General features: G+C 49.6%; 1 protein-coding gene across 3 annotated transcripts in view; it reads right to left on the bottom strand.

Moving 5' to 3' along the window:
- Positions 1-24,804, bottom strand: part of SMG6 (SMG6 nonsense mediated mRNA decay factor) — a 184,546-nt gene that overhangs the window by 51,487 nt on the left and 108,255 nt on the right. For all 3 annotated transcript variants that reach the window (XM_078873763.1, XM_078873764.1, XM_078873765.1), the window contains exon 15: positions 6,859-7,041. In XM_078873763.1, the coding sequence (XP_078729889.1) occupies positions 6,859-7,041 (183 nt within the window). The remainder of the gene's footprint in view (positions 1-6,858; positions 7,042-24,804) is intronic.

Genomic DNA, 24,804 nt, shown 5'->3' with positions numbered 1-24,804 from the left:
GAGGCGATATTACACCCGAGCGTCTGGTTTGGCTGCATTGCGTGTGCCAGCTCATGTTTATGGTATATACAAAGACAAAGATCCCCCGCATAGCCTTCACAGACTGTAGGGGCAAGTGCTGTTACGGAGCACCTATGAAGGCCGGCACGGCACACGAGGGGGTGGGGGGCCAAAACCACGCCCGGCCGCCTTTGTCTCCACAGTGGCGATGTTTACACATCGCACCAGGTACTCATTTGAGGCTGAGTCGACCTAGGGGAGGCCCAGGACCCGTTCAGATAATCGTCACTGGTGTTGGCCGTGAGCGGGAATCTAACTCGGGTCGCCGGGTTTGTAGCGCTGCGTAGCGCTAACCGCTACACTACCACTCCCCGTAACATATACACGCGCGTGCACACGCGCGTGCACACGCACGGCATTTTCTTGTGGTCGTTTTAAGCCTTTTATTTTTTATTTACACGGGGGAGACTGGCGCTGCGTGGTGCCGAAACGTTGCGCTGTGCGGGGCACGGTGCCAACGCGCCGTGTCACATTCGGTCCTCCGCACGCTAAATGCACGCTTGCTGGGCCATAAAGGTATGCTAAAGTGGTAATTATATTACAAGCGCATGCCAACTTTAAAGATTTAGTGATTGTGATGGCTGTTGGTTTTTTTTCTTACTCGTTTCATTTGCTTCTTCACTGCCAATGGTCTCCGCGTACATGTACATGCGCGTACGTGTACATGCACGTTACGGATCTCTACATATAAGAATGTACATCCGTCACTTAACTTGAAAACTAAACACCTGGGACTGTCCCGCGAGCTTCTGCCAAGAAGCCTTCAGCGCTCTTTACCGCCAGCGAGCTGGGTTTGGCACAGGCGCTGTGGTGACATAACTACAACTAAGTGGTGAATGACAGCCGCTGCTGTGTATGTACACATCGATGCATCATTTCTGAAACAAAAAACTAGTTTTTTTCGATGGAAAAGTAAAGAATGAAATTTTCTGAGTTCCGGACAGCAGCCCATCCCCCCAGCCCACCCCCGCTCCCCCCCCCCCCTCGTCGCCTCCACGAGACTCGAGAAAATCGCTTGTGCCGGAGCAGCAATCGATGTCGCATTCCCAGCTGCTGAAGCAGCAGCAGCAGCACTCATTCATTAAAAGCATCGTAGAGTCGGCGGAGCTAAGGACTGCATTAGCGACGCAGGCACGCAGCGCTGGCCCGCACGTCAACACTCACACGCTCCTTCACCTACATCCCACCCCCCCAGCACACGACGGAGCAGCGTTCAGAGGAAGGCGTGAGCTCCCGAGGGGCGGCACTGTGGGCACGCGCGCCAACACGCGTGCCAACACGCGTGCCAACAAGCGTGCCAACACGCGTGCCAACACGCACACACTCGCGCGCGGCGCCATGCAAGCGTGCAACCTAAAACTCAGAGCAGTGTCGCGATTGCTTTGTCGGTACATCGCCTATCAGATGAATCATCCGATCATGGTGGTCCTCTCGCACTGCTTCCCTTAGTAGGAGTCCCCAAGGATCAACAAGGTGTCAGCTGGTGCTCACCAACCACGAATGTTCCTGAACAAGCAGTGACAACTCCACATTCTTATGGTGTAGAAAAACCCCTGTGAGAAAGCCACCCACCGGTTGGTACACAAGAGATGATGATATCGATGACAATGATGATGAGGTTGATTTTACACAAAGGACTTTTCACCAATTACAAAGGTAAGCCAGCGTACCTGTGTTATGACCGAAATCCTGAATAAGACAAATCACTGCAAACAATCTGAAACAGTAACCAAAAAAAAAGAAGCAAAGCTCCACAGCGACACGTACAGAAGAGATGGTGAGCCTTGGGCTCTGGTTAAATAAATAAAACTGAACTGAAACGGTCAAAGGATTCACAGGTATGAGTGCAGCAGCGAAGAGAAATCTACAGGCGTGTACGCCAATGGCTGTGCTGTTTATGTGTCGTCCGGTTGGGAAGGACACACGCTCACCCGCAACCCGGGCAAAAAGGGATTCATTCGTTAGAGGTCCACACGCAGTCCTTGAATTAGACCTCAACATTCACCTCCAGGACACCGTCATTCCTCATGTCCACCTCCCTTCTCCTGCCGTGGCGACTGTGGTTAGGTTGTTTCCTTTGGTCGACGCCGGCGCTTAACGTGATTGGCTCCTGGACCGACTAAAGAGGGGCAGCAGAGTCAAGGAACACAAGTGGCGTGCCCTCTCAAGTACAAGCCGAGGTCTAATCAAGCGCACATGCTGGGAAATAGTCCCCATGTGGGATCGCCTCCTACACACCGCAGTGCTACAAAGCAAGTGGTTGCGGGCCGTGGCACGGTGTGTGTGCACCGCGTCACTGCCGCCCCCAGGGTGTAGTGTTACAGAGAGGGGGCCCAGGCAGAGCCTCCCTGACAGAGCCCGTTCTCGCCACCCAGACGCGACGGCCGCTCAGAGCGCGAAGTGGGGTTCAAGCGGGAGCCACGGGTGCTGGAACCCTGCCGGCAGTAGGGGGGGGGGGATAAGCTACTTGCCCCATGTGCTGGGCCATCTTTGGTTACCGGTGATGCTGCTTTGTCTGAAGACGAATGGTGACTCGAGCGAGACGCTTTAACCTCGCCCACAGCGTTCGCCATCAATGGCCACGCCAGGCTCGAGGCCAGAGCAGTGCTCCGCAAGCCACCCGGCCACCTCATGTTTGCATTGTGTTTTTTTGTTCGAGTTCCAAACGGCCTACGTTGCATGAGTGCGGCGAGTTCTGGCAGGGCGGTAATTGCTCTGCGCTATCTCTCTCTCTTCCCATGGCAAGTTCACTTCACCGCATCTGTGAAAACAGATCGCTGCGAACCGTGCTGGCGATTTGGATGGCATCCAGTCCATGACATCACTTGCCCTCACTTCGACTCGGAAAGCCCACGCATCTACAGCTGGACAGTTGTGAGTGAGCATCATCCCGGAGCGCCCTCCTCTCGATGCTTCTCGGTGTTTCCACGAGTAAAAATCACTCGGCGACAGACAGGGCGAAGTAAAGCCACGACAGTCGGTTTCAACTTCTGTTCGTGTCATCGTACAAAATACCTCCCTGATATTTTAGCGGACGTTGCTAAAATTCCATCTCTGAGAGGGCTTCGCAGTTTTTGCTGTTTCACTGACACGCCGAGCAGGTTTAAGAAGTGCACGCGCTTAAAATCGCCGCACTCGATATACTTCAGCACACATTAGACACGCAATCGTTATGAACAAATAATTTGTGGGATGATGAGATTCGATTAACGATTTCAAGTATAAAGTTTGCGTTAAAAAGAACTGAACACACCTGAATTTTACGAGGAGGCCAGCCTCAATTCCCAACACGTTTTAGGGCATTCAGGGCAAAAGAAAGGGGGGGGGGGGGGGGGGGGCGGGCAGCTAAACCGAGGGAGGAGGGGGTCACGCGACATGGCGAGAACGCAAAGAAGAGCGGTGAGAGCGGCACAGAGAGAATGCGGCCACGCAGGTGTCAAGGGGGGGCGGGCGCGGCTCAACGCGATCGTAGCAGGGTCACTTGCAGAATGCCACGTGTGCTGCGCTTATCCACGCACAACAACGACGACAACGACAGCAGCCGCCCTTTGCAACTACACACCTCCGAGTCTTCTGCCAGGATGGCTGCACTGAAGCCACGCGCGGTGGTGATGTCCCGCGCCAATCGGTCATGGGACACAGCGAGTTGATATGGGGTTTGTAGCTGGAATTACTTTTTATGATTCTCTCCCCCACCCCCTCACCCGTACACTAAGTCTCTGCTCACGTGCGGAACAGCCAGGCATGTGTACACACAAAGCCACATGCTTTCATGCTTACACGCTGGAACACACGTACGAATCACTCCCACAATCTCACTTGCACACAGCGATAGGTCTCTATTCCCCTATTAATTGGAATGGACTGTTTTTACAAGTGTTGTTAGTGGGCAGCCCATTGAGGTATGTTAATCATGCAACAAGAGGCAGTGGTGTGTCCAAGTCCACCGGAGGCTGATTCGGTCACCCCACTTCTCTGAACGAGAACTCACGCAACTACATCAGGTACCTCATTGAAGGCTTGGTCACCCAGGCCAGATACAACTGTCATGAGCGATGTGCATGACTAAGCATAATATGCATACACGCGAGTACGCGCACTGGCCTACTAACACACGCACAACTATTAAAGTCGGAGTCAATCTAGGAGAGGCCTAAGACAGGACCAGATACAACTGGTCACTGACATGCATGGTCAGGAATCCAACACTGGTCGCAGTGTTTAATGCTTTCAAACAACACGCAAAAATGTGTAAAATGCACACAGCCTCTGCGCGTGGGTAAAACCCACCAGCATTTTCTGAAGAAGTGCATTGTGGTCCTCTTGTCCGAGGTCACCATCGAAATTAATTGAGAAAATATGAGCAGTGGACAAAAGCGGTCCACAGTTGTCTGTCACCGCCTCTCAGTCGGTCACATTTGCTCAAATTTATTTTGACGGTGACAAGAGATCCACAATGCACGTCCTCAGGAAATGCTGATGGTTTTTGCATAATGCAGAGGCCGTGTGCTTTTGACGCATTTCAGCGTGTGTTTGTTTGAAACGTACGGTTTTCCGCCTGCACCATTATTCTGTTAAGATGGGTTTTTTTCTCATGAATTTCAATTTGATTATTCGGGTTTGGAGCGCAATGTGCGAACCGCTGCAATTCCGCTCCACACATACGTAAAAGTATCCCCTGAAAAGCCTTAACAGACTGTTGGGGCAAGTGCTGTTAGCGAGCACCTATGAAGGCCGGCACGGCACACGAGGTGGGGGGTGGTCGGCACCATGCCCGGCCGCCTTTGTCTCCCGAGTGGCGGCAAGTACACATCGCACCAGGTACTCAAATGAGGCCGAGTCGACACACACACACATACAAAAACAAAGATCGCCGTGTAGCCTTAACAGATTGTTGGCGCAAGTGCTGTTAGAGAGCACCTATGAAGGCCCGGAGAGCACCTATGAAGGCACGGCACACGAGGGAGTGGATGGCTCGCATCAAGCACGGCCGCCTTTGTCTCCCCAGTGACGATGTTTACACACATCGCACCATGTACTGATTTGAGGCTTAGTCGAGCATGGGGAAGGCCCAGGACCAATTCAGTTCATCGTCACTGATGTTGGCCACGAGCGGGAATCGCTGCACTACCACACATGTGCACACACATACACACAAACACACAAACACACACATCCCCACCCCCTCCTCCACCGCACCATGCCACTCCTGCCCCCCACAAGCAACATCTGCCCGCATGTCAGCGAGCGGCCAGGAAGGAGGTGAGCGCGGCGAGCCCTGCTGCTCGCGGGGACGCGGCCCCTTGGCCATGCCACCTCGTGCGCCACGACCCCGACAACAAAGCCCTGCGCGCCGCGGGGATCTCGTAAACAGACGAATTAAAAACATTGTCACACCGGCAGCAACGTGGGCTTATTTACAACGAGCCCCTATTTTTAACCCCGCATCCTCCCTATGCGTTTGATTAAATAAACATAAACCAAGGCTAAACAGACTTTATGGGCAATTTTTATTTGATGTCAGATCGACCCCTTAATGTTTTCCGCCCACTGTGGTACGAACACGGGGAGGGGGTCCGATCGGGCACGAAGTGAGATTGGGAACGGCACGCGGTGAGGACAGGCGCACCGTGGACACAATGCCTTTCATGGCCATGTGAGGAAATTAACCAAATGAAGCACAAAACCTTGCCGATCTCGTTAAGGAGCATAAACCATCACGTGAGCTCCGGCCATCCTGACAGCAGCGCCTTTTGGCGAGCCATCAAACAAAGATGGTCACCGCATCGCGAGCTTTCAGACGCGCTTCTGCGGCCGCCTGGAACGCTCTACCTTTCAATATAAGGAAGCCACTGGAGCTGTGCACTTTTAAATCTAGATTGAAAACTAATTTGTTGAGAACTGCTTTTTGTGTTAAGTTTGTTATCCTTCCCCTGCACCTCCGATTAGCATGGTTGGCTATGTACCGTGCGAAAGACGTTCAATATACATACAGACAAGCGACGACCATTTGAATTCAGTGACACTAAAAATGATTATCACGAAACCTGAGGTCTCCTGCAAGGAGGCCCGAGGTGCTCTGCCCATCATAGTTTATACAGATTACCCGCACACAGCATTCTCCCAAAATATGTGTTTTATGATTCTGTCCCTAATGGTTTTACTTCAACTCAAACCGATGCACGTTGTTGGAATTCTAGTGAACAGTGGACACTGATTGGAAGTAAGAGTTATTGCCCCCAAATGTTATCAGGTTCCAGAAGGCAGCATTTGGTTTGAGGGAGGGGGAAAATATTTAAGCCTGTACCAGCAAATGTGCTTTTACATGTTAGTGCACTCACCTGTGTGCACATTTGTATGTAGAGAATGCATGTACCCGCATATGGTCATAAGAAAGACAAAGATCTCCTGTAAAACCTTAACATACTGTTGGGGCGTGTGCTGTTAGCGAGCACTTATGAAAGCCGGAATGGCACACGAGGGGATGGATGGCGAACACCACGCTCGGCCGCATTTGTCTCCTGGATGATGATCCTCACAACACCGCACCAGATACTCATTTGAGGCCGAGTCGACCTAGGGGAGACCCAGGACCGGTTCAGATAATCGTCACTGGTGTTTTGCCGTGAACGGGACTCGAACCCGGGCCGCCTGGTTCGCAGCACAGGAGACTAACTGCTACACTTCCGCTCCCCATAATTAGAACACACACACAGGTACAGACGCACTAGCATATGCACGTGCGGGGTAACACTTGACCAGTCTGCCCCGCTCTCCACGTCACGGCTTTCCCCTCACCTGGTACCTGGAGAAGTCCCCCCCGTGGACACGTGGCCCTGCTGATGGGGTGGGCTCGTCACGTCCTGGAGCCACCGACACGTACTTGCCGCCCTTGTAGGCAAGCAGAGGCTCTTCCAGGCCGCACAGGGCCTCCAGGAAGTACTGGAGCGCCGCCACGCGCTTGCAGTCAGCCGCGAGCACCTGCACGACACAGGGCGGGGGTGGGGTGGGGGGTTAGAGGTGAAGCTTCGCGACACCGGGCGCTCTCTGCTCGGGATGTGGATGAGCCGCTGTCAAGGAGCATAAACCATCACGCGAACTCCGGTCATCCTTGCAGCAGCGGCATTTGGCTGGTCATCGAACAAAGACAGTCATCTCGTCGCGCGCTTTCAGATGCGCTTTCGCGGCCATCTGGGATGCTCTTCCTTCTGATATTTGGAAGCTACTAGAGCAATGTACTTTTGCATATATTTTGAAAACTCATTCATTTCGAACGGCTTTTTGTGTCGAGTTTGTTGCCCTTCCGCCGCACCTCCGATTAGCACGATTGGCTACGTACGGTGCGAAAGAAGTTCAACACATGTACGTGCATCGACGACGCAGCTCAATTCAAGCCACAATTTGTCATTGCTGCCACGTGCGGGACGCTGCCCTCGGTTTTCTCAGTGAAGCAATGAGAGTACGGAAACGCCCCTAAGTGCAGGCGAAGAGGTCGTGACGTTTATGGCGAGGGATGCTCCGTGGAGGAGCGGATGACAACCGGCAGTGTGGTATTGGGAGACGAACGATCCATAACACTGGGGGGGACTGTGGATTCAAATGCCAGATTTTCTATGATGAAGTTTGAACAAATCTCTATTGGCCCCGCAGGCTAGGAAGGGCATAGCTGTAAACCCATACGGTTTACCCATATTCTTGTACAGGGAAATTGACTTTTCAGGTCCATACAGCGTACAGCCGTTTCAATACGGGCAAAAAAAATAGCTTATTTGTTTGTGTTTCTCCCTTGTGGTGACCAAAACGGTTTGAAGTGGTCTGTAATAAGAAGGTAGGCACTGAGAAGGGGTTTACAGGTATGGAAGGGTCTACTCTAAGACAAATAACTAGGCTACATGCCCACTGCACTTCAGTGCCTGAATGCAAGATCTAATAATATTAGTAAATGTTCCAAAGTAACTTTGGGGTCCTAACAAAAAAAAACAGAAACGAAAGTTTCTTGATCGTCAAGATGAATAACAGTGAATCCAAAGGGGCTTCTAGAGCAACGGAAGAGTCCTAATTAACGCGAACCAAATGTGAACCAGGGGTTTCTCTGCCTGGTCAAATTAGGGACGCCGTTAAATGTCGAGTTGTTCTGAATCTGGGGACCTTCGAATCGTATAATTCTGGCGGCAACGACCAACGTCAAGTTGGGGGACTGTGGTGCTCACTCTCGAATCTGCGGACCGCTATGGATTATTTGACCTCCAAGCTGAACACTCTGTCACACCAACCAGAGGTTGTCCTGCACCGACATGTGATGTTGCAGCCACGAGACTCAATTATTCATTGTCTTGATAAATTTATCACTGTTAGATATTTATGTGGAGATGTCCAGAGGCATGTGTACATCTTTAGTCACAGGGGAGTTCAACAGCGCAATTCGCTTCAACATCCTCTTCTCTAACAGAGTTATAGCCCATCAGCATGGGAGATCTGGGATTGAATTTATAGAGGCCCAGTCTATTTTTTTTTTATTTTTTGTTTCTAATTTATTTTGGGCTAGGACACGACACACAAACACCTCTTTTCTTACCCAAGATGCCACAGGGTATTCACGTTGGCGTTGTCTCATAACAAGAAATCTGGCAGGACAACCAGGATTTAATAGGTGTTTAAACAAAAATGGATATACCATCATTAGTGATATTGTTGTATGAGAAACCAACACTATATATAACTAATTAACGACAATATTTAAATCAGTGCTCGCTACCCTCTGTGGTTTCTTTAAAGATGCGGATTCCCGAAGCGGAATGTCCAGGGCTGTCACGAAAGCACAGAGAATGATCGAAGCGGAGTTAAGGATGCCCCCGTTGGGGATACGACGAGCGGCACCGCATGGCTCAATTGGGGCCCTCTCAGAACCAGGCGGCGGCCTCAACGCCGAACGCGGTCCGATGCTTCACAGCCCAGGCCGCATGGAGTCCACTCGGGGGAGCCAGGCCATCCCACAGAAAGATCTTTTGATTATAACGATCCCACCCGCATCCGTCGTGACATCTTGTGAGCAAGTGGTCTTCTAACAGGAAAGACAAGGCAAAGATTCCCCTGTAGAGCTCTAACATACATTTGGGGCAAGTGCTGTTCGTAAGCACCTATGAAGGCGGGTAAGGCACACGAGGAGGTGGGCGGCCAACACCGTGCCCGGAAAATACATAGACACACACACGGGAAAACAGATGAGTGCAAAGACATCAACCCTAACCCTACCCAGTGCAGCCAACTACATATGACACGATTCACCACCCCCGGCACCTCCTCAGTGATTTGATTAATTATCATGGTGTGATTCAAGAGTTATTTTCTGTCTCACTTTTCCCATCTTGTTGGTTATTGTTTCTTTTTATGTCTTGTTCGCACAACTTTGTTCACAGCACTCGCCTCATGCAATAAAAACATTGCACGACAGTAGCATCATTCCCAGATAATCTATTCTTACACGCACGATTCATCAGCGTAAAAATGATTATTTTAATTGAACTGATACATCATTATACACCTCAAAAGAACAGTTTTTTAGCAGACCCAGGTATGTTTGCGCTCCGCAATCAACAGCTGTGTGGTCACATGACTCAAGGCGGCAGAGTGCAAGATGGGAACAGCGGCGTGGGCAGCAATCGAGGTGCGATGTGTGGGCAAGCGCTTGCTTGCCCTGCCACCACTGACACTGAAGTCCACTCGTCGACATTCCGAGACGCAATCGTCTCCTCTAAAGCCAGCCCTACAGATGGGACACGTTTGTCACATTTCAAAGTAGGCCTTCTCAACCAAAACAACTCCAAACATCGTTTCCTTGAGAATACGGAACATTGGTTCCAATCCTCTGTGAGCAGCAAACGTGTCACTTGTTTTCATCACCCAAAATCAAATAGAAGAGGCCTGGACCCAGAAGCGAATGAGGAACAGTGTGGATAAGATTGATATGCTTCACTGCATTATTGGCCTGCTACCACTGGGCCTGCTATGGTTAGTCTGCTATGCAACCTCAATGACTTCATAGCTGACAACTACATGGCAAATTTGCAAGCACGCACAATGCAGAACTATTCTTAAAAACGTGTCTTATGGCTGCGTGAGGCTTTCTTGCACAAATAAAGGTTGATGAAAAGCTTGTAAAATACATCTCTGGTTATATGCAAACTTTTAACTGAAGAATTTTAATTATTGAGTGCTCTGAAAAACTGTCTAAAGTTTATGGGACAGTGGCACTATTTAGATGGCCTCTCGTAGGCCAAGGCCTCCAATAGGCCGAGGCCTCGCAGAGGTGGCGGTCGCGAAAGAGGCGGTGGCGGCAAAGAAAAGAGCCCATCAACTCCTCCCTCCCTGCGTTCCTTTCAATAGCCTGGGGGCTGAAACGAAGAAAAAGCACGAAAAATTCCTCCTCAAGGTCGGGAACATTGCTCGTGTCTTCACATACGTCTAGTTCCGAACAAGCCACCCCAAATAATGAAGACCTTAAACCCCCAAAAAAAATACCGGTGTTATTCATTCATGTAAGTATGTGTTCACAAAGTAAGCCCCAGGAAGCCTCTTGGAATTATTACCTTTTTTTTGGCCCAAGTGACCAAATTGGGCACAGCCTTAACAAGCATGTGGTTTATATTTACGTGACATTTAAAATGGCATGTTTTGAACACAAAATATGTGGCGTAAAATATCCTCCCAAGAAATGGTTAGTGCCCTGGTAACAGTGCCCACATTTGGCCGTGCTTTGCACTTGCGAACGAGCAGAATGTGACAGCCGTTTATTGTCAGGGTCTGAGAGGGCCTATTAGGTTCCCCTGGCTCCATGTGCCTGTGAATGCCGTTAAACCAGTCGTCGGACATTCCCTGGACAAACAGCCAACCTCCAGGCGCCACCCCCGCCGTGTCCCTTATGCCCACACCCCGATGCCCCCCCCCAGCCCGCCGCCACCTCCCCCCGCCGGTTCCCCCCAGAGAGGACCGTGGCCGACCCCATTGGAAGACGGTGGTCACCGGGGACCCGACCCAGAACTCTCAAGGCCAAACGCCCCGTCAGCCATGTAAAGAGCGACTGTGACACACGCTCACGGCACGGGAGCGGTGCACTCTGGGAGCGGAGTGGGCGCGACGCGCAAGTGTTCACGCACGCCGCAAGCTCGCTCGGGGCGGCCCTGGGCCACCCTGGCCTCCTTTAGAATTGCTGCCCCATCGCACGGCTCTGCTGGGAACGGCCTGCGGGCCATGGTGGGGGGGGGGGTTTGGCGTTTTACGAGCGCGGGTGTTCAAACGCCATTGGCCGTGGCCGTTGGACAACAGACGGAACCCGACCGCGAGGGAGGGGTGGCGTGGGTGTCAGGGGGGGGGGGCAGGGGGGTGCTGTGTTTTGTATTCGCAAGCTCCGGGGTCACGCAAACAATGCGAAGGCAGCAGTTCGCCCGGGCTGATGTTCCACAACGCCACGAGCCTCTGCTCAATGCTCCATTTGTTTTTTTTTTAAGACCCCATTGTTCTGGATGCTATAAAAACTGGGGGCGCTTTAGCAGGAATTAAAAAAGCCATCTTTTGCCAAAATATGAATGAACAAATATTTTCCTTCTAAGTTTTCTAACTGTAGTATCTGCTCCACAACCGGGAATGATAGCACAATCGGCAGGGTTTGCAGTTAAGTGTTCTTGCGGGGGGAGGGGGGGAGTTAATCTGCCATTGAACGCACTAATTTATGGTATAAAAATACAAATATGTATAATAAACCAAAAGGAAATATTTGCGATAGATCAGAATTGTAAAAAACATTCAGCATCAATGAGTTGTTCTTACATTCGTTTCATACAATAATATTGATTAATTTAATCAGGAATTAATCGAATTATTTCCTTTACAAAATACCATCCTTTCTGCCCCTAACACAATTTTAAAAAATCGAGATACATTGCTTAAGATGGCCTTGTTAAAGACAAGTCAAGCAGACATGACCCTTGCACAGCTCTGCTTGAAATTGAAGCTGTTAGTTGGATGTGAACAACGGTCTATTTAAAAAGAAAATGCTACTTGTTTTCTCTCAAAACGCAAAAAACACACAGAGACGAAGGGAAACTCGCCGCCGCCCGTCACAAAAAGCCACGAAAAGCAAGCGCTTTGCGTTTAAAAAAGGGGGGGGGGAAACCCCCCCTGACCCTTGGCACACCCCTCTCCCCCCTCCCCGCAGAGCTCATCGCAGGGAATACGCCGCTGCCCAACCCATGTGGAGAATGTCACACTGCTGTTTGTTTGAATGGAGTGAGTCAGTGTGTCCCGGGCGCCCCCCGAGAGGCATGCTGGGAAGTGCCGTGTACGTGCCGAGCAGCAGTGAGGCCCGGTGCATGCTGGGAGGTCGTGGCGAGGTCAGGGCGATTTTGCTGCTCGCCAGGCAGGCAGGCAGACGAGCACACGCTGTGCGGGAGGGGGAGGGCACGCACCACGCTCGCTCGCTCGACTTCACGAGACGCCGCTCCGTGGCACGGCGAGTGCGCCAGCCCCGTGTTTACTTTCACAACCAACGCTGCGCCAAGACACACATGTGCACACATGCACTTTTTTTTCTTTCCCTTTTCCTCCCGCGAATACTTATTGCAAAAAAAAAAAATTTGCTTCCCCGAAAAGTGCACGCGGCCAAGCAAGACGGGGCCCACGTGCAGCGGTCGCGAGCCGCGCAATTAGGAGCCGAGAGCACGGGGGCCTACCCACTGCATGGGTAATTACCCTGTGCGTGGCCCTGGCCTGGAGCCCAACCTTCACCGCTGTGACACCGGGAGATGCAGTTAAAGAGCCAGCGAAGTGGAAACGGATAAGAGTGAGACAGACACGCAAACGGCCATGAAGGCTGGAACGGAGACGGGCACGGAGACAAAAAGAAATACAGATTTTTCCGGGTGGCAAGTAGCCACCCGGACCGTGCTGCTCCTTACATTACCGTCACGGCTGACATCAATAAATAAAAAATCCCAGGAAGCTCAAAATCCCTTCCTCAAATTTCATCCGTCGGTTGGGCACGAAAACAGCCCCCCCCTCCCCCACTGCCGGATAAATTATATTTCCAGGAAGTCTATTCAAACGCACATTTGCAAATTTTCGTGAATGTTTACGAACACTAAATTTAGCGGTGATCTCTTTAATGATGAGGTCTCTCATGCAGACTTCAACCAGCTTCGCTAGCCACGGTCACCATCCAATATATTGCTTCGTTTGTCATAAAAGCGAGTCCAAGTTCACAGAGCGCTCATCCCTTTATCTAATTCCCTACTTGCTTTTCGCCTGCCAGAGAGTACGGCTCCTACATATGAATCGCATTATTAATGTAGGACCACACGATCAATAATGGATGCATATAGAGCCACAATGTGTCAGGTTCATAAAATCAGCTCTATGGCGCATAGCTTTCATATTTGCTTAAAGGAACGTAATGTAAATACAGAAAGTATTAAACGGGCAAATGAACGTGCAGATGGCTGAACAAAGAAATAAACACGAGCAGTAAATAACTTCCAACAGCAACATTCTGCAAAATACAAGCGTACACGTTGTTTAAAAAGTGTTTATTTTTTCATAGATAAATAGCCCTGGATTTATTTTGAGTTTCCTGAAAAAAATTGATTGTTGTTCTGGAGTTTGATTTAAGGCAGTACCATTTCGATGACTACTACGGATTACGCGACCCAATCTTTACCACAGAATTCACGTTAAACACCCCGATAGCCTCGTTCCTGATAGGTGCAAATTGTTCCGTGACCATTAAATAAGACTTACTCGAGTGAGCCTTTCCTTGCTGTGAATCATTTACAGCACAGACACCAGGGCGAGCTTCCCTGCATTTGATCCAAAAATTAATTCACTCAAATTTGAAGCTCACAATTGGACAACAGCATGCCCAGTGTGCAATGTTATTCACTTGCACTGCACATCTCAAAACACTTATTCATCATGCTCCCGTGCTAGTTTTTGTCCTTCTTTACCAAAAACCTAGTGCAGGGCTTTCCAAACACTAGTCATTACGTCGGACCACATTTATTCACATCTAAACAGATGTGAATAAACGAGTGAGGCGGGCATGCGGACCGGAGATCGGGAGTCATGGTCCTGCGTGAACATGGCTGTAACACGGCTTCTAAATGCCACCTTTTTCACACAAATGTAATCGATGAATCAATATATTGTTCCTGGCCAAATATTTATCACGGTCTCGCATGTAAAATTAATCATGAATCTCAATGGGATTTCACAAGGTATGTAGCTTGAATTAAAATCACGTGTGATCTGGGGAGTCACCTCATTAGCCGATTGCTTAATAATTTTGCCTCCACCCAATCCCTTGCAAATGTAACCCGTACCACATCGCGATTGAGCGGTTGTGTTGTTTTTTTTTTACTTTAATTCAATTAAGTGTCTTTAATCACATCACTGGCTCACAGCGCACATACCCGCTGATGTGTTTTGGAGGTCACGCTTTGCAACAAAGCAGGCCCGTCGTGTATAAATATTCTAAAGACGAGCCCCTGATGACGATGACACCGCTTCCCCACATGAATGTCAGCGACGATGGCAGTGACTCCACCTGCACCCCCCCCCCCCTTACCTGTCACTTCACCCTAAAGCAGCTGATCGCCCCCATATCACTCCTGCATTTAAAACAACCTCCGGTATAGCCTGCAATTTGCACACGGTGTCAGCGCGTGATGCGTTCAGGGTGCACGCGGCAGTCCGCGCCTGGACGGCGTTGAGCAGATGCCCCCCCCCCCCCACCTTCCACCACCAGCAAGAGGAGCTGGACAGGCCCGAGCAGCCGGCTTGCCGCCGTGCGCGGCCGCTATCGTCTCGGCGGCGTGCCGTGGAATCAAACGGACGGAACGTTTGCGTCAACACTAGGGGCTCTCTGGCACGGACGCCCGCTAACCGCCCCCCCCCACCCCACCACCCCCTTAGCGAATTTTATCTGTGCAGTAACAGCCCCGCGTCCATCCGTCCATTTGGATGGCGAAGTCTCGCTAAGCCTAGGGGCCGGCGACAGCAGCTTGGGCCTCGGTAGCTCGGCGACAGAGTCATTGCCCGTTAATTTGGGGGGAAACAAAAGGGAAAATGGACAACAGCGAAGGGAAATCTCTCAATGACCCACTGAAACGTAGCAGCAGGTCACGCTCTATAAACGCCCATGATCAAGACAAGACCTGCATTAAATGGGCTTCAAAAGCAATTTCATGGGTTACGTTTTTTTAAACACGTGAGGAAATGTGATTATGAAGTGAAGAGAACTACAGCAAGACCACATATTAATAGGATGTGTTACTGTTTTGGTTTCGCGTTTCAATTGGGAATAAAACATTCATTTGAAAACATGGGGGAGCATCCATTTCCTCGAGGTTTGCCTACGTATCTCTATCACTGGGCTCGCATCTCTTCGGGGAACATTTTCATTCGTGGGGACATTTGGTGTCTAAAAAGAAAATGTCGCGTGACATTTTCACGGCCTCTTGCGCGGAGCCGTCTGAACGTCCCCTCAAGCAAACGGCACACTCCATCACAGCATGGCACCGTATGGATGTATGTTGAAGAACTTCTTTCGCACCGTACGTAGCCAGCTATGCTAATCGGAGGTGCAGGGGAAGGACAAATTAGACACAAAAAACTGTTCTAAAGAAATGAGTTTTGAATCTATATTTTGAAGTGCATAGCTCCAGTGGCTTCCTCATATTGGAAGGAAGAGCATTCCAGAAGGCCAGAGAAGAGCGTCTCAAAGGGCGCGATGCAGTGACCTTCTTTGTTCGATGGCTAGCCAAAAGCCGCTGCGAGGATGACCGGAGTTCGCGGGATGATGGTTTATGCTGCTTGACGGCATGGCATGGTGAGGCACGGCACGACACGGCATGGCGAGGCACGGTACCGCGAGGAACAGCACAGTGACGCAAGGCATGGCACAAAATGGCAAGGCACAGCACGGTGAGGCACGGCACGGCCTGGCGAGCCCGAGCTAGGTGTGCGCACAGCACTCCGGCGATGGATGCAGAGCGAGCGCTGCGCTCTCCATCACAATCAAAAAGGAATCCGTCAAAAAGGGCGATTCGGGAAGCGTGTGCAGGGCTGTGCTGGGACCACCGCTTGCTGTAGGTGTGTCCTTTATGGCTCCTTGGTGACAGTTTATAGCCTTTGTTTTGTTTTATAGTGATTATATAATGGGGGGAGCGGGGGGGGGGCAAATGTTGCCGGGTAGGAAACCACGCTTCCTCAGATTGGGCATTATAGAGACCAGCACTGCACAGTCAAAAAAGAAAATGCACCGCTTAAACTTGAGCTACTTTTCGATTTGTAAATTACCTGCAGTAAATGAAATGTACATTGAACTTCTTTTGGACAATACGTAGCCAACAGTGATAATATAATCGGAGATGCGGGGGGAAGGGAAACAAAATAAAATATACATGCATCACTGGGTGAAGTGCATATGCTCCTGTTCGTATGCGCCTGTGAGTTTGTGCAAAGCTAATAATGATTCCATTTGTTCATCCAAAAAAGTTTTCACGGAGTCTCAAGACTTGAGAAGGATCTTGAATTGCCACATTTGGCCAATTCCATCGATGGGTGTTCGACAATGACATCCACCTATACGTACCATCACGAAACATACACTCATCTGCTGAGAACCTGCTGCTGCCGCTGCTGCTACTACTGCTGTATGTAATCAACTCGGTTGTTCATCCGGCGCCCTGGTGGTCTGGAACAGTCTCTACCAAGTGAAGTCCGCTCAACTGTGACCATTGGCGCTTTCAAGACCGGACTAAAAACATTCATTTTCGCTTCTGTTGTGTTTAATATTCCCTGTGCCATCCGCGGGTTCCGTCTCAGCCTGTTGCCGAATATGGCCAACGCGTGACAAATCTCGGATCGACCGACTGATTGACAAGTGAGAGGAAATCGGCCTACCCGGAGAAAACAACGAAAATCAATCACTCGCCATCCTTCCATCATCTGGCCACCTCGCAAAAATCTCCAACCAAATAGTTACCAGGCTGAAGGCGGCTTACTCTTCTAGAAACCGACGAGACCGGACACGGTTCGCCAGGGCGATTTTTTTCTTTTGCGTTGTCTGCGCGTACCTGCTCGTGCACACGTGCCGCCTGTAAGTGCCCTACATGCCAATCGCTGCCGATCGCGGGCACACGTGAGAACGGGAACAACGGTGGCGGCCGACTCCGTCCGTCGTCGGACCCAACGTTTTAATTAAACTCAGCTCCACGCCACAAAGACGACCCCATTGATTAAAATGTAATAAGAAGGGGCTGTGACGGGGTCGGTGGGGAGTGGTGGGTCGGTCGGGGGGGGTGTGCTACGCAGGTGTTCACGGGGGCCCCCCCGAATCCACGACCCCCCCCCCACCCCCCGCGACCACCGTAGCCGTGTCGGCTGTCGGAGCCCGTTACTCTGAGGCCTCGCAGCCGCAGAGTGAACGTCCCCACGCTGCGTGACCGCCAGATGCTCCTGGTGTGCGTGCCGATTTCAAGCGGCAGGAGGGGAGGAGCTGTGGAGGGGAAGGCGTGCCGAACCTGGGAGCACCGTTTGCTTCGCGAACATAAAAAAAAAAGTTTAATTTCTGCCTCGAGTAAAAATCGCGGCGCGACAGGATTACAGCTAAACCCACGGCGGAACGTGGGGTTAACGGGCGGGAGCAACTCCGCGCCTGTAGCGAGTGCCGTGTTTATCGGTGACCGTAACAAGCGCGGAGCATTTGACGATGTCAATTAGCCAACGTTTAACGTTCCCCGCATGGCCTGCCAATGATCAGTGGCTCGTGGAAATGGTAAATGCTGTCAAGGTCCCCACCGATGTGATGTAATTTTATGAATCGGTGCGGGCGGTCAAATTATGCTTGCAACAGATTCAGGATATTTAAATCTCGATTTCAGACGAGACAATCTGATTTGTAAAAATGTGAAGTAGCAAACAGGGTGATTACATGAAGGAAAGTTTTGCTTGTGCTGAGACCTTGTGGTGTTACCACTTCATAAAATATCTCTCGTATTCTGCTGCAGATATATTTATTTTAAATCTGTCCCTGTGTGTATTTTTTTTACTTACGCCAGTGGGAACTATTACCCTTTTTTGAAAAAGTGAAAATGGAAAGTAAAATAAGCATATTGGACGTTGAAAAATTGTACGGTATACAAAATAATAATTAATGGGCACTGCATCTGGTCACTGTCGAAAATGTCCGATATTTAAAATCACAAACAACCATAATATTCCAAATGTGCCTCGTGTTACACATCTCCGCATATGTGGGGCTTGGTTTTGTGAGTGTTCAGCAAGTGAATATTTTAAATGGGACATCAGCACCGCACCTGGTTAGATATAGGATGTTGTTCGACTCGGAGACTATTCGCTTGACATAAATAGGAATAGAATAATTCACTACACGTGATTTCTCGGTGCATGACACTATTCAACAACCGCCGAACCGATTCACCTTATTACACCAACCAAACCTGCCAATCACAACCAATCAAAGCGCAATCAATTATAATTAGTAAATTAGATCTCATGTTTCGACTGTGTCGATGCCGTCATTGCATCAATTGAATGTATGTCAAACTTCTTTCGCACGGTACCATAACCAACCGTGCTAATCGGAGTTTTTAGCTCCTGTTAACAACCTGATGATTGCTGGATGTCATCTCCGGCGAAACGTCGTCACCCATTTAACCGTCGTGAAATTCCTCTCCAACAACAAGAACAACACTGATGGTGCTGCTGATGCAATAATACACTTACTGGACATCTGTGAAAAAGAGCTTTATAGCTCATCGGATTCCTACGGTATAAATATTCTGATTCTGACATTTGGCATGTTTGATTCACATGAAACTTTTCTTCATAGGCTGGGTCGGGTGGAAGAAGCTTCATGACAAACACAAGATGACCAAACCCAGAGGGGTCCAGCAACCAAAATAACAACAAGTAAACCCGTAAAAACAAAGTTTTTCACTATAAATCCTTTATATGCGTGGCGGTTAGAGTCCTCTCGTCCTCTGGCTTGAGATGGCTGCCACCTATGGGTCAGATGATTGTCTGCCACCATTAAGCAATTGGTAATTAAATATTTAATTTGTTTTCCCTAAACAGTGTAAAATTTAGGATTTTTTTTTCACAAAAATTAATTGTCACACACAACGAGTCTGTGTGGAAAATGTCAGCTCGATTGGATCACGGGAAGTGGGTTAAAAAAACGAGCGAAAGATTTGCATGGTTCTAAGCAAGCAAGCGAACTTAATATAAAGGATTTAAAAATATATTCGCCTGTGGAAGACGCGGGGATCGATCCCGCGACCTTTGGCATGGGAAGCGAGGGCGCTACCAACTGCGCTACTCCGCCACGGCCTGTGGAGGGGTTACGCTCTGGGCTCTTACACTCTGACGTTCAGCCAAAGCCATGAATGACTTCTATTTGAATATATGTAAAATAATTTTTTTTGCCTAAAAAGTGTAAAATTTTGGGAATTTTTTTCACGAACAATAATTGTCTGGCACAACGAGTCTGTGTGGAAAATGTCAGCTCGATTGGATCACGGGAAGTGGGTTAAAAAACGACCGAAAGATTTGCACGGTCCTAAGCAAGCAAGCACGCAAGCAAGCAAGCAAGCACGCAAGCAAGCAAGCGAACTTAATATAAAGGATTTAAAAAGAGCGATGTTTTTCGAATTCGGTAGAAAACTAAATATTTCAAGAGTCGCAATGCAGTCCTTAAAGAGCCGCACGCGGCTGACCTAACCGAAAAGAAACCCGATTATGAATCATATTGGTCGTGGAAGCCTAGGTATGAAATGACCTCTTCAACAAGTTTGATCCGGAGTTTGAGTGTCCGTGTTGTGTGTTGGTGTCTGCTGAGCGTTTATTTACTGTGAAAAAGGCTGACACAGAGTGGCGAGGCCAGAGCCCACGAACGCTCCGTTGTGCCGAAAGGTCACGTGTTAATTACTCCAGGAGGGCGTCCTGACCCTGACCCCGGTGCAGACGTGTTAGCCCGGACGCACGATTGAGCAAACACTGCCTCCACCTGGCCTATCGGTCCAGCCCCACATCGCCAATTCACAATCAGACACGTCTCTGCCAAATGTAAACCTTCCTTGCAACTAATGAAACATTTGCATCTGGTCTTAACCGTAACCAACACACACAGTAGCGCTTACGGGAAACTGGGCAGCTCGAAAAAACTGCAAGTGGAAATGTTCCACGAGCATTTTTTGTTGTTGTTGTTATTGTTGCAGTTACGAGCACGGCTTTGCTTGCGGTGCAAACGCTTCGGTGGGTGCGCAACCTTGCGACTGCCAAGGCGACAACAGACATGGGGAGGAAGGAAGCCTTAAGAGATTCCTCTCCATCGGTGACGTACGCCACCAAGACAACCGTGCGACCTCCCACAAAATTAAGTCATAACGTCTAAAATTATCCCATGTCAGGTGTTGCCCTGTACACTTGGGGGAGGAGGCAGGGGGAGGGGTAACGTCTGTGCAAACTTTTCCTCTCCAAATGTTATGACCCTGGTTTGAATGCGGAGAGTTATTTCAGACGAGCCTCTGGTGCGTGGTTGCGCTCTGGCTCTGATGATTGACATCCCCGGGAGATTTTTACATTTTATTTCCCCCCTCCCCCCGCCTTTTCTTTTCCCCGAGCTTCATTTGTGAACAATAATCAGCCATCCTTCCTGTGGCCTGCTGGGTAAAAATAGTGGGCGGCAGTTTGCGCTGCCAATGAAATGTGATTCTGGGTCAATCGTGTAGGCAATAACAGTGCATGCCGTGCTGTGTGTGTGCGTGTGGAGTGCGTTATGTGTCTTGTTGTGTCACGAGTGCTGCTTGTTCAGGGTGCGCCGTCATTTGCTAAGTGCAATGAATAATAATGTGTGTTGTTTGCATTGTGTCACGTGCAGGTTGTGTAACGTGTGTGTGGTGCGAATGGTGCGCACGTCGTAGGTGCCCGTCTCCAGTTGGCGAAGGAAATTCCCTGTTCTCACTCAAACTAAACTATAAACTAAACTATTTGGATTTTACCAGGTAACTCCCACTGAGCTATATAGCTATTTTTTTTAGAAGCGAACTGGCCACAAATGATAGCTCAACACAATGGCTTATTGTGTGAAAATGTCTAGCAACCAAATACTCTAAATGCGTGTTTCTGAATGTGGAGGGTAAACCGGAGGACCCAGAGAAAAATCACGTGACCGCGAGAAGAGAGACATGCAAACTCCAAATATACAGCAGGCGTCAGGGTCGAGATCGAACCAACGACCTCCTGCATACCAGGTGAGGGAGTTGACATCTCTTACGGCACGAATCAGACTGCCCAAAGCAAAACCACAATTGCCGCCTTCCCACCAAGTGATTGTTCACCAGAGATGTGACGATAGTGGTGATGATGATGACAGTGATGACAGGAGTTTAACTTAAGATTGGAGTGCTGCTATGCCATACCAGATGAGCTGTGCCAGCCCTGACTGTGCAGCTATATTTGGGTAACATCCTCGTACCGTTTCCAGCCTCGTTTGGTGCGCTGGGGCGGTGGCGGGGGCCAACTTGTTTCTAGCTCGGAACTCTGCCAAACCTCGCTCCTTGAAAAAAATAAAAGTCCGATACAGCGAGGGTCAAGGCTCCCTGCTGCCCTGATCAGGAAATCGAGCCACAGCCTGCTGGGGTTCAGCTGCAGCTTGAAGTTCAAAACAACTCCTCTGAGAGTCGAGCAATTCTGCTCTCACAGTGCGACACTGCGATTGCACAAACACGGCTATTTTTGGACATCGTCATGACCCGCGACTTTGACGGTGTCCGCGTGCGTGAGTCCGCGCGATCGCCTTCCCTTTGTCCTGGAGCACGCCACTCTGCTTGTGCTAGGCCGCGCGCGTGAGCGGTCATTTACAAGCACGGACCGAGGCTACCAAACTAGAAAGTTATCGGACGTGCGCCTCCTGCGATTTATAAAAGACACTCAGCTGTTCAATCACAAGTCCGTTATTGCACGAGGTAAGTTCCCTCTGAGATTCATTTAGCTTTTAGTTTTTATAGGAATCTGAGTGACAGTGTTACACAAAGATGGTCTCCATATTTTATTAATTTCAGGGAAGAATAAACGTCTGAAATAGGCTATGGCAAACTGCCCCAAATTGGCCTATCTCTGTGAATGGCCATACTACACATAAATTACCTTCTAATGAGCCACAAGAATTAATGCGCCGCTTTTTCTTTTCAAGCGATGCATAATCTCAGTGGGCTCTCGGCTGCGAATAACAAAGGAAATTCATAATTGAAAAAAACACACGCATTTATCGTCTCCGGCCATACAACAGTTCATGGTGAGCCGTAGAAAGTTAAATAACCGACCTCTCGCGGTGGGAGCTTAGCGTGGCTATCCACGTTACCCGAGCGTAAGCACCTTCACATGCGCTGACCGCGTGAGACCCCCGTCACACGGAAGGGCCAGGGGAAACCAGAGCCTGGCCGCTCCCGTGTCTCACCAGCGCACGCAAACATCGGGGCGAGCTGAACGGCGGCATCATTTAACAAAGTTAAACGAAAACGCCGGTGGCTCTGCTTCCTCGGCGGCGGGGACGCTCGCACACTGAACGCCGGTTCATCATCATCATCATCAACGCAACTGACAACGTAACGGATTTAAAATATCCAAGCTCACCTATTCTTCTGCTCGCAATTCACAATTTCACAGCGAGCCGTGGCGCACTCTCGTTCTACTTGTTGTCTGCGGCATCTTCGCCGTCTCGCTGACACGCTCTCCTCCTCCGGTTCCCACGTTTTTAGCTTATTCTGCGCATGCCTCGCGGGCTCCAATTTGCATGCGGCAGATTCCCCCCCGCGGAAAAATGAAATCCTAGCACTCGCTGGCATCAACACCTCCCAGCCACAGGCGGAGCGCCATCAGAGGGAAGCTTAGAGTATGTAAATATTGTAAGCCATATAGAGATATGGATACGATATAGAAAAAAGATTTCCCAATATTGACTCTAGCTCCGCATCATGAAAATGGAATTTAGGTGTCGTGATAACACGTTAACACAAGCCACAATCGAGAAAGCGGGCACGATTAAAAAAACACGTGAAAAGCAGCGCAGGCAAACAGAATGTGTTAAACATACACGGAGTTAACAAGAACAAAACATTGTGCTCGTACATGGGCGCACTTGCCAAACGTATTCCTACAAAACTCTCTTCCTGTTGCCCGTTCAGGTGAATTGCTGTCAAGCAGATGTGCCGCGCTGGAACCCGCTCCACCATAATTTCCACCGCACAAAAGAGGCGGTTGTGTGTGAGAGAGCGCGTGCGTGTGAGCCGCTGCCAAAAGCGCCAACTCCTCCGAGTCACAAGGCGGTTCAAGCTTCCTCTTGTGCTGCCTGAAAGAGTTTCTAATTAGACTTTCACAGCTCCCTTGTCAGAGGAAGCAAACGCTCCCCGAGTGGGCCGTGGGGGCTGGGTGGGGGGGGCTTAATGGCGTGCGGGGAGCGTGCGCGGGGGAGTTATTCGTGTCATGTCGTCCTCGGCATGAGCAACTAATTAGGGCTTACAGAGAGGGCAGGGCAAGCGCAGCCGCCCAGGTGGGAGCCGCCACAGGCCGCGGGCAGGGGGGGGTGGACGCTGCAGGTGAGAAGGGAGAGACGCTGTTAATTAAAGGCACGCGCTTTGTTGTCGGAAGAGAGGCGGTAGAAGGGGGCATGGGAGAATATATCAGTTTCATACTAAACAGCTATACGTGCAAAAGCGTGCGAATGTACTAACGGAAAAGAGATAATGGATTCCAGTCCGCATTTAAGGTAGGGGAAAGTATTGTGAGTGAGCACCTATTAGAACCAGCCTGACACACTCATGCATGTTGGCACCATGCATAACCCGCCTATGTGTCTCCCCAGCGCTGACTAAGTTCCGGCTATGATGTGTCCATCTAGGGGTGCAAACTCCAATGGACGCTCAACCCCGAGTTCACAGCCAGCAAACACATGAAAGTAATTACTTTTTTCTTCAAGGAATGGACATGGAAGAGCTTACACGGTGAACAGAGTAACGAGATTGACAAACCCCGGTTCGTCGAACGTCTCTGTCCTCGGCGCATTAAACACGCGAAGCAATCACAGATTGGTGCGATGCTAAATTGCATTTCAACATATTCAGAGAAGGAAAAAAAATTGCAGACAAAAAGACAATAAACATTAAACAGTGAGGTCAGTGGGTAACTCGTTTTAGATTAACCCGAAGCAAGAGATTCAAAAGCCTGGAGGATCAAATTGATGAAAGTGATGCCACCACTTAAAATAATGAATTTACTCGCATTGCAATGGATGATGCATTGAAGGTGGGGGAGAAGAGGTTAGAAACCAAACCGTGAGTGAAGTATCCAAACCCACAAAAAAACACTGCTGACGAAAAGAAGAAATGTTAATTGAGACAGAGATGCAAAACTGAAGACAGAATACGCAGGATAACACTGAGAGGAGACATCGGAGAACACAAACACGACGATGATGATGATGATGATGAAATAAGAAGAAGAGGTTTTACCCTCTCTGGTAATACCCTGCACTGCCTCCACCACGTTTGACATTGGAAAGTGTCAACTCAGTCCAACAATGGCTAAATACAACTATCTATTTCAAAAAGTGAAAAGCATTTACAAGAACTTAAAGCTTTCGTGACTGCAGGAATACATATTCTACGGGTCTTT

This window comes from Lampetra fluviatilis, chromosome 37 (genome assembly GCF_964198595.1).
Source record: "Lampetra fluviatilis chromosome 37, kcLamFluv1.1, whole genome shotgun sequence".
Taxonomy (NCBI): domain Eukaryota; kingdom Metazoa; phylum Chordata; class Hyperoartia; order Petromyzontiformes; family Petromyzontidae; genus Lampetra; species Lampetra fluviatilis.
Note: the sequence above shows the minus strand (reverse complement) of the source record. Positions and strands in the feature narration are given on the sequence as shown.